An 11,106-nucleotide genomic window follows, 5' to 3' on the forward strand; every position below is an offset into this window, starting at 1 on the left:
TTGACATTTGCAAAGCATGATGCCAAAAGGAAGGAGAAAGGGAAGCATGGGCTAATAAGTACAAACAATGTTGTTATGATATCTAATAAAAATTATAATTTTAAATTCACAAATATTAAAATCTTTATAATTATAAATATGTAATAAATATATTTATAAATTAATTTTTTTGAAACAAAATAATAAAATTAACATTATCTAAAGCAAAACAAACATTATCCAAAATATATAATTAAACATCTTCAAGTTTATAATCAATTAAACATAAAACATAATCCAAAATATAACTTAAAACATTTTCAATTATCATGTTCATCTTATTGTAGATCAATAACATCATAAAAATTTGTAAAAAAATGACTCTGACCATAAAAACGCCTGGCTCGGCGAGAAAGCATACCCCGTCCCGCTAAAGCCCGCCAAATCCTACGAATTAGACAGTACAAATTAGACGGACTTTTTTAAGTTTGACGGTTTCAAATTTACAACTTAATCCACCTTTTTTAGTGGGTTACGCAGGCCGACCTGACATATTTCAGTTTATTTGCTACCCCTATCAAAACATAATCTAAAAATAATACCGAATAAAAATAATAAATTTAAATCAGACAAAATATATCTTGGATACGAACCGAGTTCGGACCGAATCGGGTTTTGAACCCTGGGTGTTGGTGGGGATAAAAAGAAATTCCGGGGTCAAATTGACAATAAGCGAGAACCTTGGGGTTGGTGCGGAAACCTACTTTAAAGATGCAGTACCAAAATTTCAAATATAATCGTCTAAAACGTCAACCAGGACTTCCGTATGAGTCGCACAATCAAGACTGTCTAAAAGATACACCCGGGTACGTGTAGGGTAACGAGCAGCCTAATACGAAGGTGCATGGTTTCCCACAGTCCATAGACCGTCTTCATCCTTCACCATGATAATGATACACGCACTGCTTCAAAAAACAAAAGAAAAAATATCATTTCAATTTCATTCATTGCATTTTGCATCCCTTAACCCAACCCAAAACCCAAACCATATATTGAGTTGGAGTTGGCGGCAATCGCTCATTCTTTTTTCTTTTTTCCCTTCTTTCTCATTCTCTCTCTAAACCCTGTCTGCCATCAAGTTTCTCTCTCTTCTTCTCGCATATGCTTCGAACCCTACAAAACGGTGAGAACTGCAGAGCCAAATTTCACTTCCCGATCTGTAATTTAGGGTTTGAATTCCATGCAAAGAAGCAATTTGCAGCGATCTTTGCTTGATTTTAAGAGATTTGGCTTCTTGACTGTTTTTGCTGATAATGTTGCTGTTTTTCTTCGGATGAGCTTCTAATTTCTTTTTCCGTTTTCGTTTTTCAAAAAAGAATAGCTCTTACGTTATTGACTCTTGCTATAATCTGTTTCTTCTAGCTCATTCGCGTTTGCGTTTTTCTTTCTAAGCTGCGTTATTTTGTTTTTCGTTTTCGGTGTGTGTTCGCGCTTACGATGCGATAGTGAGAATTATGGTTTGAATTCGGAGACGAGGAGCTTGATTACTCACTGGATATGTTTTATGTAGGAATCGAAACGAGTAAAATTTTCTGCTTATCTTGCTGGATTTGGAAGTGCTTGATGTGTGTTTCAAATTAGTCTACTGATTTTACGGATTTAAATTATGCTTACTCTCTCAGTCTGCTTTTAATTAAGTTTTTAAGTTTTTGATGCAGGGTTCACGTATTTCAGATTCAATCTGATCTAAGCTGATGTTGGAGCTGGTGATCAATTAGAAGAAATTTTTGTCGGGGCAGAAGTGTAGTTCTTGATTGCAGAAGAACATTTCTACCTCGAGGAAAATTTCTAGTGTATGACTATAATTTATTTATGCTGTACTTTTCTTGTTTGTAAAATATGAGGGCAACAATAAGAGTGATAATGATTTGTTGAACATTTTTCTTCAAATTTGTTTGGAGTTAGCTATATCTTTAGTTGTATATCTCGTTGGAACAAGCAAGAAGGGTGAGGATTTTGGACGCATATAATGTGGACATTTATTGAATGGTTGTCATAGAGCAAAGTCTGTCTGTCTGTTATATTGCAATTTTTTGCATTATTGATCAGTTTAATGGATGATTTTCTTAACTTGGCTTGTGTACTGATTTTTTCTCCCCCAATTAATTTGTCGCAGAAAGATAAAGAATTTATGGCTCCAACTAGGAAGCCTAGAAGTATGAATAAGCGATTCTCGAGTTTAAATGAGGTCTCTCCCGAGAAAGAGGGAATGAACTCAAATAAAAATAAGCAAAAGGTACGTTTCATTTTATTGCATTTATATTTTGAGGCAGGCCCCAATTAGGCAGGAGTATATGCAATGTGCCTTGCCATACTCCACGTGGTACGGTCAAAACAGCCGTTGTTACGTAATAGCATGATAGTTGTTGGTCATACTTAACATTTAATGTTGGTTCATTAACTTATTGTTATGTATATGTATTTCACATGATGATAGGAGTTTACGCTTTGTCGTTTTCTATGTATAACTTCGATTAATTCCATTCCATTACACTACTTGCTTTGGCCATTGTTTCTTTTCTTGTTTAAAGCCTGACTTTTTTAATGCAGAAGAAAAAGCTGTCGGATAAATTGGGATCTCAGTGGAACAAAGATGAGCTAGAGCGTTTTTATGAGGCATATAGGAAGTACGGAAAAGACTGGAAGAAGGTGAGCTTCTGATTTGCTGTTATTTTGTCCCATCATGTTGCTAGTTCATTGGAAACTTATCTTCAAAAATTGACCATAGGTAGTAGAGTTATTAATACTATTCTCCATTCTGATTACTTTATTTGGATTTCCAGGTTGCTGCAGCTGTACGCAACAGATCTGTTGAAATGGTGGAGGCTCTTTACAATATGAACAGGGTATGGTAATATCATAAAAGTTAGTGGGCACTGTGCTGTTACAGGCCATGAAACTCGTCATTATATACTCTGCTTCCTGTTTTACAATATATATATATATATATATATATATATATATATATATATATATATATATATATATATATTGTGTGTGTTTTGTTTTTAACTTTCTCATCTTATTTGGGCTTATTTAGATGACTTCTTCTAGAAAATGATTAAATGACTCTTGATTTACACCTATGGATGGCTCAGACTTTTGTTTTTCCTCCCCTTTTCCTATCCCCTCCATGCTTGCTTCTTATATTAGATATCATCCATGATTATCAGTTCGTCTGATTGTAATTATTAAACCGCAAAAAGTGATACTCTTTCATAAAGCCCATGATCTTTATAGAGGATTGCCCCTCCTCAGACAAGTTGAGAGATTGGAAAGCTATGTCTCAAAGATAGCTCGTGTGATTTTTTTTTTTGCTCCCGTATAGAGGACCTCTTAATCTCTATCTTGTTTTGTTCTTCTCTCTATCTTAAGGAAATCCTTCTTTTATAAAATAACAATAATAAAATAATAATCATAATAATAATAATACATACATACATACATACATACATACTTCCTTACAAGGTTCTTACTTCTGGTTAATGTGAACTGACTTTATTAATGTTGTTCAGTGCTTCAGTTCTTTCGTTTTTATGTGCCACTGAAACTACTTGTTGTAACTCTTAGGCTTACCTATCTCTGCCGGAGGGAACAGCTTCTGTTGTTGGTCTCATTGCAATGATGACAGATCACTATAATGTGCTGGTACGTCTAAAAGAGTTAGATTTTTAGATGAAGTTTATTGCTCATTTATGCTTCTGAAATTCCATTATCACTGTGACTTTTGCCTATTATTATCCGAAAGAAGCTTTTCTTCTGAAAAACACTTCTGCAATAGCAAACATTCAGCTTTCAGAAAGAAGACTGGAACTCACAGTCTTTAAAACAAAATTTAAAACATCTGTTTTGGATATTGCCGATGTCCTGCCTTGTAGTATGATATTACCATATCTTTTCTTAAGCCGCTGTCATGGCAATAGAAGTGATGTAATTCATTGTTACATTTGGATTTTACCTCTGTTTGAGAATTAAGACTTACTGATTTTTGGAGAAGTTGATTTCTCCTGAGTTTGGTTTGGATTTTCTATTTTCTGCTCCTAATTGTTTCATTGGCGTCAATGATATGTTTCTGAGTTGCAATCTTCTGTTCTTGTAATCGACAGGAAGAGAGTGATAGTGAAAAAGAGAGTATTGATTCACCAGGATCCCGAAAACCGGTGAAACGAAAACGTGGAAAAATTGAGCTTGGTGCCTCAAAAGATTCTGTCCATACTCAGTCAATTGCTTCTAATGATGGTTGCCTCTCTCTGTTGAAGAGAAGACGCTTTGATGGTAGTTTACCTTCGTTTCTGCTCTGGCACTGATATAACTTGACCATTATTGAACTCCTCATCCCTTCCAATGGATGTTAACTAGAATTGAACATGCAACTAGTTACTAGTATACTTCATTTCTACTTTATCAAAGTCTATATTTCAAGTTTATTTTTCATACTATATAATGAATTATACAAAATTGATTAATGTCAATGGTTGTTCAACTAATCAGGTAGCCAGCCTCGTGCAGTTGGGAAAAGGACACCTCGTGTTCCAGTTTACTACTCTTATAAGAAAGATGAAAGGGAAAATTATGTTTCGCCTAATAAAAGAATGTTAAAGTCGGTCTTTGATGCTAATGATGATGAAGTTGCACATGTTGCAGCACTGGCATTAACTGAGGCTGCAAAAAGAGGTGGCTCTCCTCAAGTATCCCAAACACCACACAGAAGATCACAGCAGAAGGTCTCTCCTGTTCAGAGCTGGGAAAGAATGGTATTTGACTGCTGTTCTGCATTTCGTCATCTGTTTGTATTGGCAATGTTATTGCTTCAAAAATAAATTTAGATTTTAAATTTGTGAATAAGAATAACCATTCAAATATAAGTTATGTGGAATTTGATTTTTTGAAATTTTTTTTTATGATTTTACTATGTCTACCAGCAACAATCTGGGACAGTTCCTGCCAAGTTTTATGACACATATTTGGATGAGGAATTCATGGAAGGTAGTATAGAAAGCAGGGGTGCTGAAAATGGGGAACAAGCTAGAGATACTAGCTCCTTGAAGGATATGGAAGGTAGTGGCACAGTTGAAGTTAATCAGAAACGAAAAAAGGTATATAGAAAGAAAGAGAGAAAGGAAAATGTTGGAAACCATCTTCTTGATGATGGCGGAGAAGCATGTAGTGGCACCGAAGAAGGACTTAATTTTAGCTTGAAGGAAAAAATTGATGTTGAGGTTACTAATGCAAAACCTCAGAAAAGGAGTAAGAAACTCTTCTTTGGAGGTAATTATGTCACTAACATATCTATGTCGGCTGCTTGTGCAAAAAGCAGATGTATAAGTTCTGTTCTATACCTTGGGCTTGAGCAAGGTTAACTTTTTCACCCTTTTATAGTGACAATATTCACTTATTTCCTCCAGCTGATGAAAGCTCTGCCGTGGATGCTTTGCATGCTTTGGCTGATCTGTCATTAATGATACCAGCATCTACTATGGAATCTGGTAAGTGTGGTGTTGCTTTCTGATATAGGAACAGTAGCATGCAAAGAGAGACAAGACGACATAGTTATATCCAATAAGAAAAATTCAGTCTCTAGCATTTTTGTTGTCAATGCAATTTTTTATACTTCTATTCACCTAGTTTGGAATGATTTCCTCGTTATGGTGCATTTTGATGACCCAATTGCTTGAGACTGAGAGCATGATAGTCTAGAACAAGAAAAGAAGCATGCAATTTCTAAGTTCTTCAAATTGGAAGGCATGATTATTTATATGTACTTTTGACTTCATATTATTCAGGCACAAATACCTTGAACTTCAACCTACTTGTTGCTACTTTTGCCCATGTTTATTGGTTTATTAATCAATGTTTCCTCTCCCTTTTCCATCTAGAATCATCTGTCCAGTTGAAGGAAGAAAGAACAACTGTTGATAAAGACGAAAAGCCTGCTGTGCCGGAAGTCACATCAACCAGCCAAAACAGAGATAAAAGTAAACTTAGTTTGAAACAGAAGGTCGTTCCTTCAGTTCGTGGAGTTGAGCTTTCATCATCCAGAAAGTCTAAAGTCGTAAGGACAACAATAAATGATAAGGAAAGTAAGGCTCTGTTTGAATCAAAAGAGCTGCTTCCCACTGATGATAAAACATGGAAAAGAAAGCGCAAACCCATGGTTCTAAAGGTAAACACAGTTTGTAATTCACAATTTATGCTAGTCATAAGATTTTACAAAAGTAGATTTTGATTAAGTAGATGTGAAGTAATGATGTAGAAGGATGATCAGGATTTATAACTGCTGCTTTTCTTTCTTAATTTATAACTATTTATAATGGCACAGACAATCTCTGTCTATGTTACATGCTTTATTTTTTTGTTCTTTTCTTTTGAATTGCTATTATTTAGTAATGGCGGTTTTCAAAATCAGAATATAATTAGAATACCACGTGATTTTGTATCCCTATATGAAACAATGATCGGATATTATATTTGACTTTCTTTAGTTCCTCAGTTGAATTGATTGCACCTCTTATCTTTTTGTGGCTCTCAGCTGGCCAATGCAAAGCATGATTCTGATCCAAATGATCCATTAAATGATGAGGTATGGAAATCTTTATACATTTATTGTTTTTGGAAGCATACTTGACCTTTATGGTCTATTACTTTATTGAGGTGGCAGGGATAAGTAGTAATAGTTTTATAGTCTTATGCATAGGTCTGTTTCGTGTTATGCTTAAAGTCTAGCTTTATTTAAAAGAATGGGGATTCAACATGGTTCGAATTTTAGACCCTTTAGTTAGAGACTCTGACACCATATCATGAACCACCTCTCCTAAAAGTTTAATCTGTTATGTAGAGGCACAGTGGTTAGAAGTTATTCTGGTCCTATTTGGCAACGTGTTAATTGTCCCAGAAAATTAGGTTGATATATATACTCTATTATACTATAAAAGATGCTTGGTATGTATTCATGTTGTACTTGTTAAAGATATTTTGCATGCCTTGTAGGCTGTAGATGAAGAGGACAAACCATTGATTAAAGGAAAGCACACTGGTCAGACATCCACTCCAGCAAAGCAAAAGTCAGTAAGATCATCAGAAAGTTCTCTGTGTGCTGACCAGAAAGATTTGATCGTATCAACTGCAGAAGTTCAACTTGTTAGTTTACCAACTAAACGAATTAGTAAACGTAAAATGAGTTTGCAGAGAACATTTATACCCAAAGAGAAGTCTTCTGAGAACAAATTAAAAGGTCAACCTAATAAATATTCTAGCCAACCCCAAGATAAGGCATCAATTCTAAAGGTAAAAGTTTTGCTCAATTTAAAGTATTTAGCTCCTGAAGCTTAGAGGGATATTAATACCTTCTTTTTTTCCCCTTTTCTAATTTGTTACATGCAGGAAAAGCTTTCTAGTTGCTTGTCATCTTCTATGATTCGCAGGTGGTGTGCATTTGAATGGTTTTATAGTGCAATTGATTATCCATGGTTTTCCAAACGGGAGTTCATGGAGTACTTAAATCATGTTGGACTAGGGAATATCCCAAGATTGACTCGTGTTGAATGGAGTGTCATAAAAAGGTATGAAATTCAGGTGTGGCTTGCATATCTACTGCAAATTTTTTAAAGTGGAAGTTTATAATGAGAAAAACATTTGACACTGCATTTGTCTCTGCAGTTCCCTTGGCAAACCTCGCAGATTCTCTGAACACTTCCTTCGAGAAGAAAGACAAAAGCTTGAACAGTACAGGCAATCTGTTAGGAAACATTACACTGAACTGCGGACTGGTATCAGGGATGGACTACCAACAGATTTAGCTAAGCCTTTATATGTTGGACAGCGAGTAATTGCTCTTCATCCAAAAACAAGAGAGATTCATGATGGAAGTGTGCTTACAGTTGACCACGACAAGTGCAGGGTTCAGTTTGACCTTCCTGAATTGGGTGTTGAATTTGTCATGGTAACATGATCTCTTATATTCATCATTTCATGCCTTTTCTTTTTCCCATACTCTAAGAGGTAGTTTCAAATAAGTCCAAAAGGTTTCTTCCTCGCTAAATGTAAAAATTTCTTGAACCTTCTAATGAGTAGAATTTTGCATGCAGGACATTGATTGTATGCCTTTGAATCCATTGGATAATATGCCAGAAGCTCTAAGGAGGCAGGTTGGTGCTTGTAAATTCCCTTGTATAAGTAAAGAACCACAAATGGATGGAATTTCAAGTTTTGGGGGCTGCCTGACATGCACTTCAAGCAATCCTGTAGAGAGAGCACCCAATTTGGCTAAGCAGGAAAAGGTTAGTTTGCCTATTGATAATGAGGATCAATACCCTGGTTGAGTTTTAGATGTTCTTTATCCCTGATGATATGGTTATTCCTTTTTCCTCCCTATATCACCTACTTTTCCCTTTAAAATGAAGATTTTTTTATTATTATAATATATTATATACTCCATTTATCTCTCATCTTTGGCAAGGTGAGGGATTCCAGTATTTTTTTTTTTAATTATGTTTTTTGCTAATTAAGTTTTCTTTGGGTTACCCAACAACACTACATAATTAGCAGTTTGTAGGGTAGATCCATAGTTGCAACTTAAAAATTGTTTACTTTCATACTTTGTTTGACTGATGTAACAACCTTCAAGTAATATATTTTACAATTGTTTCTCACTGATACATTTGACTGAATGAAGTCTATCAAAACAGTTAACTGGATGAGTTAATCACTACTTGTTTTTCTTGTCTCCATAAAATCAGCTAATGTGAATAGAAGTATTGGCAACCTATCGGACACTAATAGGATACATGTTTGGCCTTGGTATAATACTTGTGGGTAGAACTATAAAAATTAGGTGTTTGTTCTATGGTATTTATTTCCCATGCTTTTCCACGTCAGCTGATTTTGCAGGTTTTACATGATGTGTCCCAGAATTTTAAAATTTTTCTTACCTTCCTCAAGGTTTAATTATTTCAACTCTATATGCAGCAAGCAGTGGGTGCTCAACCATGTAACATGACAGACCATCAAACCAAGGAAGCTAACATACATGCCCTTTCTGAGCTGACACGTTTTCTTGATAAAAAGGTCTCCATGGGCATAAATGTATATTTGTTTCCATGCAGTAATTTTGAAACTCTTATAATTCTCCCTCGTGGTTCATTTAGGTGCTTTATTGGCATCTATTTGGATCCATCTGTATGTAGATTTCTTTTGCCTATTGATAAGCTTGTTGACTCTCTTGTGGCAATCTTACAGGAAATACTGTTAATGGAGCTTAAAAATAGCAACAATGCCATATTGGAGAACCAAATTGATAGTGGCAGCTTTAAAGATTCAGAGGCGCTCGGGAAACATTATGCCACGGTACTTGTACAGCTAAAGGAAGCCAGTGAACAGGCATGTGGCTTCCATGGGTTATTATTTATCACAATATTGTCCTTTGACATCATAGTAACTTAAGATTGATTATTTCATTCTCAGGTTTCTAATGCTCTGCTTCATCTGAGGCAACGTAATACTTACACAGGAAACTCCCTACCACTGAAACCCCAAGCAAATTTAAATGTCCATGATGGCCTTCCCGGTATGTTGGATGGTTCTCTGGCTCAAGAGTTAGGATCAACTGTTATTGAAATTATTAAAGGATCCAGGGTAAAAGCACATGCAATGGTGGATGCTGCATTTCGGGTACGGAGAACTAGACATAAAGCCATATGTAATGAACTAGCGATTTTATCCTAAGATCCCTGAACCCTGGTTGAATACATTTTATGTCAACTTTGTTCATGTATTACCTCAAGCTATGTGTTTCTAAAATTTGTACTTGATGATGTTATTCAGGCCTTAGCTTCAGTGAAGGAAGGCGAAGATGCTTTCCTCAAGATTGGACAGGTATTGGATTCTATCAATTATCAGCAGTTGGCCCCCAACACTTCCTTGCCTGCAATGAAGTCCCAAGAGCAAGGGAATGGAAGTCTCGATAACCATACTCGATCAATTTTCTCTTCGTCTGAGCCTTTACTTGGTGATGTATCTGGTCAAAAATTGCGTAATGATTCTGACAAAGTAGACGCTCAAATTCCTTCTGAACTCATCACTTCCTGTGTTGCCATATTGATCATGATTCAGGTAATTTAGTTTATAACATGCATCAACTTATCATTTCCAAATGTGTTAAAACATTTTTCTTGTCATACGTGTCCAGAACCTGGACACAAATTGTTCGTGTGGTCTTGAGTGAACATCTCTTTTTGTTAACCGTTTTGCCTTTCAACTTCAGTTGACGTTTATTACCATGTATCTGAGAATACTAACCACATTTTTGGAAACTGTTTCTTCAACGCAGACTTGTACTGAACGACAATATCCTCCATCCGATGTGGCTCAGATATTAGATTCTGCTGTCACCAGCCTGCATCCATGCTGTCCCCAAAACCTTCCAATTTACAGGGAAATTCAAATGTGCATGGGAAGAATTAAGACCCAGATTTTAGCTCTCATCCCAACATCCACATGAATTGTTGAGTTTCTATGAGTTGTATGTATATAGGATGCTGAAATATTGCTTCGAATGACATAAAGTTCCGAGCCAACCTTGTAACTTATGGCTGTTATATCAAGTCAAGGTCAACAAGGCCAAGCGGTGGATTTAGGGAAAAGAATGTACTTGACCACCCAGGTGTTGTAATTTCTTTGTATCTAAAATAAATTTTTGTTTAGCTAGAATAGCTTTGGAATTGGGATATTCTTTTAGCCCTAACAAATAACAATGGCGGGCACCCATTTTCCTGGCTCGGATGGGAATTTTACTTTGATTGAGTAAAATACATTTATTTTATGGATTTCGGCGGTTGAATTGAGTGGCATTTTAGGAACGTACGCTGATAAACATATAACAGTCATTACTCATTAGTATCTTGATATGAGCAAGGATGAATTTACATTTTTCATGAAGGATTATAAATATTTTTTTGTTTTTTTTTTCAACGCACTTAAGATTTTAAATTAAAGATTCAACTTTTATGTAAATTTATATCATGTATTGTAATAATACTATTTCTTTAATTGTCTCTTCCAAAGTTCAAATAT

At 35.4% G+C, this 11,106-nt stretch overlaps 1 protein-coding gene across 4 annotated transcripts; it reads left to right on the forward strand.

Moving 5' to 3' along the window:
• The first annotated feature begins 834 nt into the window (after window positions 1-834).
• Window positions 835-10,859, forward strand: LOC112695524 (protein ALWAYS EARLY 2). Of its 4 annotated transcripts, none has more exons than XM_025747878.3 (21): window positions 835-1,162; window positions 1,698-1,832; window positions 2,156-2,275; window positions 2,590-2,688; window positions 2,823-2,885; window positions 3,610-3,687; window positions 4,146-4,314; window positions 4,531-4,793; window positions 4,962-5,307; window positions 5,445-5,525; window positions 5,916-6,202; window positions 6,569-6,619; window positions 7,027-7,323; window positions 7,420-7,598; window positions 7,696-7,978; window positions 8,124-8,315; window positions 9,004-9,120; window positions 9,274-9,414; window positions 9,499-9,705; window positions 9,859-10,146; window positions 10,364-10,859. In XM_025747878.3, exons 3-21 carry the CDS (start codon window positions 2,171-2,173, stop codon window positions 10,532-10,534), a joined length of 3,417 nt encoding a protein of 1,138 aa, XP_025603663.1. In that variant the 5' UTR covers window positions 835-1,162; window positions 1,698-1,832; window positions 2,156-2,170; the 3' UTR covers window positions 10,535-10,859. The 4 variants fall into 4 exon arrangements, with proteins under 4 accessions (XP_025603663.1, XP_025603666.1, XP_025603665.1 ...); XM_025747881.3 differs by having other exon boundaries at window positions 9,274-9,381; XM_025747880.3 differs by having other exon boundaries at window positions 9,004-9,102.
• The last annotated feature ends 247 nt before the right edge of the window (window positions 10,860-11,106 follow it).

This window comes from Arachis hypogaea, chromosome 6 (genome assembly GCF_003086295.3).
Source record: "Arachis hypogaea cultivar Tifrunner chromosome 6, arahy.Tifrunner.gnm2.J5K5, whole genome shotgun sequence".
NCBI classification, from domain to species: Eukaryota; Viridiplantae; Streptophyta; class Magnoliopsida; order Fabales; family Fabaceae; genus Arachis; species Arachis hypogaea.

What these genes read in the sequence shown, in the direction of transcription:
- LOC112695524 (XM_025747878.3), top strand. Translation starts at nt 2,171, where the DNA reads ATGGCTCCAACTAGGAAGCCTAGAAGTATGAATAAGCGATTCTCGAGT. An exon ending in ACGGAAAAGACTGGAAGAAG is followed by an intron (nt 2,689 to 2,822) that starts GTGAGCTTCTGA and finishes TTGGATTTCCAG; the next exon opens with GTTGCTGCAGCTGTACGCAA. An exon ending in TGGGTGTTGAATTTGTCATG is followed by an intron (nt 7,979 to 8,123) that starts GTAACATGATCT and finishes TTTTGCATGCAG; the next exon opens with GACATTGATTGTATGCCTTT.